Source organism: Glandiceps talaboti, chromosome 22 (genome assembly GCF_964340395.1).
Source record: "Glandiceps talaboti chromosome 22, keGlaTala1.1, whole genome shotgun sequence".
Lineage (NCBI taxonomy): Eukaryota > Metazoa > Hemichordata > Enteropneusta > Spengelidae > Glandiceps > Glandiceps talaboti.
This window is the reverse complement of record NC_135570.1, coordinates 7,006,822-7,012,821: the sequence shown is the minus strand read 5'-3', so window position 1 is coordinate 7,012,821 and position 6,000 is coordinate 7,006,822. Positions and strand designations below refer to the sequence as shown.

The 6,000-nt window shown below is 34.1% G+C and overlaps 1 protein-coding gene across 1 annotated transcript in view; it reads right to left on the bottom strand.

The window, feature by feature from the left end:
- The window catches only part of LOC144452477 (cadherin-23-like), a 53,192-nt gene that overhangs the window by 18,108 nt on the left and 29,084 nt on the right, over positions 1-6,000 (bottom strand). The window contains exons 4-8 of the mRNA XM_078143575.1: positions 5,700-5,875; positions 5,120-5,182; positions 2,960-3,046; positions 575-688; positions 1-154 (exon numbers count right to left, since the gene is read on the bottom strand). The exon at positions 1-154 is cut by the window's left edge and continues 54 nt beyond it. Of these exons, the coding sequence (XP_077999701.1) occupies positions 1-154; positions 575-688; positions 2,960-3,046; positions 5,120-5,182; positions 5,700-5,875 (594 nt within the window). The remainder of the gene's footprint in view (positions 155-574; positions 689-2,959; positions 3,047-5,119; positions 5,183-5,699; positions 5,876-6,000) is intronic.

Genomic DNA, 6,000 nt, shown 5'->3' with positions numbered 1-6,000 from the left:
CTATATGGGGAAAGATTTCTACTGTTCCATTATTACGTTCTTCTGTGATATTTGCATAATAGACGACGTTTTTGAAAATAGGTCGCATATCATCACCGTCGACGATGTTCCCATAAAATTGAGTTGTACTATTTAGACCAGTGCCATCACAATCCTAAACCGATAAGATGGAGACACGTATGACACATTTGCATTGATGGGAAAAAATCTTTGGTCATGCATGTATTTTAACAATCATAATAACTATGTAATGTTAAATGGAAAAGAACAAATTTTATACATAAGAGGATGTCAGGACTATTAAACAAACAAACAAACAAACAAACAAACAAACACACACACACATGTATATATATATCTTTGTGCAATTCTGCTTGCAGTACAGTACAGTACAATACAATAAAATACAATACAATACAAAAGTGATGATATAGACAGATATGTGTGTGTGGATGTTTTCCTGTCATTGTGTGCGTCGAATAATCAATGTTTACAAGCACATGCCTTTAGCGAATTAACTAATTAATTAACAATTACATTTTGTTACAGAAAGACCTCTCGACCTAATACTTACAGTTGCCCTTATTGTAGCACTGAATCTTTGGTTGATCTCATAATCTAGTGGTGATTTCAGAAGTATGATTGGTGTATTTATACTTTGAAACTCAAACATATCATCTCCGGCATCCTGAAATAACACAAACAGATTTATCAAAAATTGATATAATACACAAAATTTGCAATAAATTCCGTGGAAAATTCTTACTGATATATATTAATAGATGCTATTTGTGTAACTTGGCACTGTTTGGTTTGGAAATATCACACAGGATAAACTTGCCATACTTCAGTTATTTGTATTACTGAAGTCAAACTTTGTGGACTTGGTCTATTTTGGAATTAAAAATCATAGAGGGCATGGCACTAAGCTATGTGCAGGCTAGCTCTCTGTATACTATAGGCATTTCACGCATTTGCACCGAGTAAGTAAGGTTTATCTCACCCCAACGCACGTGGCGCAGTGCTCAGTAGACAGTTAGGCCACACAGGCTATTTTTGTGGGACAACCTATTATTTCTTCAAACTAGCGAAATATTTTTTAATGACGCCCTCTACGACAAACTTGCCAGAAATCATAACGTCCCTGATCGTAGTTACGATGGCAACACACAAGCGCGTATATTTGAGTGAAAACTATCGTTTATTGCTTAAATGTGGGAACTCTGATAAAACAAATGGTTCAAAGAAGGAGACTTTAAATTGTGTATCCCACACTTTCGAAAATAACATCTGACATGCTTTTACGTTGATGTTGTGTTAATTTATTTGTGAGTGAATAAAGACTAGCTTTATTTTGTTGTATTAATAAAGTACATAATTCATGTGTCGCGTTTCGACTCCTGCTGAATTAAGCAGGGTACACGTTTGTTTTTTGTTTTGTTTTTAAATTTGCTGTTTCATCAAATTTTCACAAAGAGGCGAGTTACAGACCCATACTTTTAAATTATCATTCTGTGTAGCGAAAATTAGAATTTTACTGTTTGGGGACTGAAGTTTAGAAATATGTAAGTGATCGAAATGCAATTTTCACCACTGGTTGTGTACATTTTGGACTGTGTATCGACATGTTTGTGATCTTGAGTTTCTTTCATTTTCTGTAGTTTTCTCTCCTTAAACTTCTAAAAACCCTCGCTTTGACTTTATTATTTGGCCAAAATTCAAAATGATGTCAAACCATAAAGTTACCTGTCGCTCGAGCTCCTACGTAAAATGGGTAGATACTACACCACTATTTTCATGTTTTGATTTAATGAAGCAGACGACAAAAAATGACAGCAATTTGCCAAATATTCCAATAGGGCAGTTCTAAAATAAACTTCAATTTGGATTTTTTAATGTATTTATTTGTTATAACCCCAAATTGTTCGTGTTGTCTAAATACACTCTCCTTTATTGGTTTCCACGTTAACCTTCTAGTAAAGTGCAGGGGCCTGTTTTACCACTATAGTACTAGTATATCAATATTTTACCACGGCTAGATTGAACTCTCGTCCAATCAGTAGGACGCATTAACGTAATTTATACACTTGTACAATATAATGAATCTCTTCCAGTATGTTCGTAGTTTTAAGGTGAAAAGAAGTGATCGAGGATATGATAGTTGCTATGGTTGCCTATTGTTATCACACTTAGCCGTATCACAGATCTGTTGTGAAGACGTATTTTATTGATGAGGGCACATCATGTCATGTAAAAGGGATTTACTGGGACGATCGATTTCTGAACTCAGTCGCTACTAACAGCTGTTAGATCGAAGCTAATGTCAAATATTGACAATTCAGAGTAGGCAGGGGGCTGTGCGAAAGCCTAATTCTTACAATAGTAGTAGCCTGTAAGTAAATAAATTACACCTTACAGAAACAAGTTTCGGTTCAAATCTGGTGGATGTTTTTGTTATTACATGTAAATTCTGATCACAGTCTGATTTGTTTACTTAGGTAAGCACATTCTTTGCTTTGATAATTTTACGCAATGGCGCTTTGATGGTCAAGAGTAAGTAAACAAGTTATACCTCGACTATTCTATAAAAGATCTGCCCATTACCGGCGTTGCATTGACAGTCATCATCGGTAGCTGGAAATTGAGAAAAATCATAAACCGCGGAACCAATCTCGGTAAACTGTAAGAAAAAATTATGACACGAAATAATGGCAACTGTTACATATTTATATATTACAAAATCTAATACCTATATCAGATCTAATATTATGTACACGAATTAAGTAAGCTAAAACGTTAATGGCAACTATCTCTTCGATGAAGACTTGTTATGGGTCACGTGATTCGATACTTACCAATGAAAGCTTTCCTAAGAAGACAGTAGCCTCAAATGATATATATTAAAACATTCTTTGCATGTATTTCAAAGGGTTCTCCGTCAAAATATAAGTGTTCTTACCTCAATTAAATTTTCATTGTATGGCGTACGTGCAAACACTGGCACATATTCATTTTTATCGAGAATGATGAGTTCTATTTCAAAGTACTGCAAAAGAAAAACCAAAACAATAATTAAATTTGCCTGGCTGAAATTACCACTAGCTTCTTGAATACTGACTGCATGGAATATTTCATTTTGTAAATATGTTAAATAAATATACGATTACATTCAATGGAATGGATTAATGATAATGGTGATAACAGCAGTGATGATAATGGTTGGTAATGAATGGCGATATCCTATCAATTATCAACTGCAATATGATTATATTGTATGTTCTATATAAAACCATGAAAAGCCATATCCTCGTGTAACACACACAGATAGGATTATATTTGTACATGTCATGAGCCAATATCATAATTTTGATTTTTGCTATTTTGATTCCGTAAATTTTGCTAAAACATCTGAAAATTACTATTTCACAAGCCTTCAATCGAAGACATACTCCCCAACTTGTGTGCTTATGGCAAAGTTATTGTGCAAACCTGAATGGTGTCTCAAGATACAAAACTTCATAATTTATTGACCAATTTGCTATTTGACCTTGAATGTGGAGGTCAAAGGTCAATGAATAAAAAAGAAAGCTAACCCTTGGGGTATAGACATGTAAATGGAGTCTTTGTGTATTCAACTTATGAGTTAATGTAGAAAGAAACATTTCGGTCATTTCACCTTGCAAATGTGTGTTAGGGTCAAAGGTCATAGTCTCATGAGAAAGCTTACCATTCATAATGTGAGGGTAGACACCTGAGTGGTGTCCATACGTATCAAACATTTGGAGATATAATTCAAAATGGGCTTTACATCACAAATATGGCCAACATTTTGCTGTACAGGTCAAGGTCACATAATTAAGTGATTTGCATAGGAGAGCAAAAGTAATGAGTAAAACAGTCCTGGTAAATAAATTCAATTCTGACGTTTTAAATCAATATTCTTTAACAAAGGATACCAGCAAGGCAAGATGTAAGGAGGTTACCACCTGACATTATATCTATGTGCTATGACATAGAACGAAACATAGCAAGTTCTAATAAACGCTAAAATATGCGAAGAAAGATCTACAAATCACGCTCATGAACTGAGAACTCTATAGAACACGCCTAAAAGATAGAATAAACGTAGTTAGTTATTAAGGAATAATGTAAATAATATATTAATTCCATGGAGTTCCAACTTTCCTAGATGGAAAATGATATCCTCCTCCTTCAACCTCAATCGATCCTCATCACCAGAAACCTTACAAATTCCTGAAATAGACATATCTGATACACTTTGATTGTTAGTAATAAAATGCACAGATACGGAATAGTTACAATTATTTTGTCTCGTGAGACGGAGATGTTCCAGGAAACGATCACCAACGATCACAGTCGAACCTTTATACAAAAAACACATTTCTGGCATTTAATGCTATACACTACATTAGTACTGATACAAGTAAATCTACTTGTAACAGCAACACTGCTCTTATGATTTGCATATATGCTTGACATAGTCAAACCCGCCATGATTACAATATTATCCCTTGAAATGTTTTATTCAAAAAGCTATGAAGATAACCTCAACTTGACTTTTTGAACTTGGAGGTTTTAAAGGTCAAAGGTCAAGGTATTAATAGTAAGCTCATATTTGATAATATGGGTGTAGACATTTCAGTGGAGTCACTATGTATTACATCTACAAAATTATGATGCATATTGTGAAATTTAACAACAAATGTTCCGCCATTCAGCCATATTTGATTTAGTCACAAAACAAAGTGACGTGCAAATGTCTCACATAGTATGTTACATTAGTGCTAGGTTTGGTTGAAATCAGTTTGAGCATGCCATAGATATGAGGGTGAGGGAAATAGTTGAGAGACCTGCTGTAAGGCAGCATCATGGGAAGTTCAAAAAGTGAGGAGCTTACTGAGGATATTGTTTCAGAATTTGAAGGTGTGACACTAAACATAATGCGTCGTCCCAATATACGGCAGAGACATTCTAAGCCAAATTTATCAATTATCATTATATTTGCACGATGCATAGTACTGTTGAGGATAATGGCTTCTCTGCCAATGTTTTTGCGTTTGCAGCTTTGTGAACAAAATAATACATGTAAAATACTTACAGTTGGTTGACCTGTATGAGTACACATGAATACGATGACGTAATAGTCATCACAAGTTTCAGTCTGTATTAAAAATAGAAAGAATAAGGCAAAAAAAATTAGAGGGTTGTTTCCAATAACATGATTTCAGAAAATAGGGTAGGTAGGTTGGAATTTCATTTTTTTAAATTTATTTATTTATTTATTTATTTATTTATTTATTTATTTATGAAATCTACATGGTAATAATAAAATATCGAGCAAGCACAGGTCAAAATGAAACGGAGAAACGATACAAAAACAACTTCGTCATGGTCAAAATCTCTTCAGGCATTCTTAAAATCAACGACCATAGATAATCTCAAACTGCTTATAATAGCTTGTCCCCATCCATGTATGAAAATGTCCATATACACTGTCGTAAATCCAAAGTGTTTAACTTTTCAGTATTTATGACTCCAGTTCTGAACTATTGATATATTTATGTGCCATCTGTCTTTGGTTGACCCTCTGTACTTATTGACCTTTCTTGTAATGTTTCAGTGATAACTGTAGATCATCGTATACAAGGACTCTTAAATTTCAAAAGATGACGATGTACCTCTAAGTCATATCTTCTGCCCCACTGCAGCTGTTTATCAACAATTTTAAACAAGTTACCACATTCATTACTTGGAGTTGGACCTTCACCACATTGAAATATTTCTAACTGTATTCCAGTAGGTGGTGTCCCAGTACCGATATCACCAATCACATCGATGGTATATATTGGAGTACCTGTTTAAAGATACATAATACATGAATCATCATCGATGTTTTTGTCACATACTATGTAACATTGACACCAGACTATGTTCAGACACTCTTGTACATAATCACGAAAAAAAGTGTATTGTGTTCGG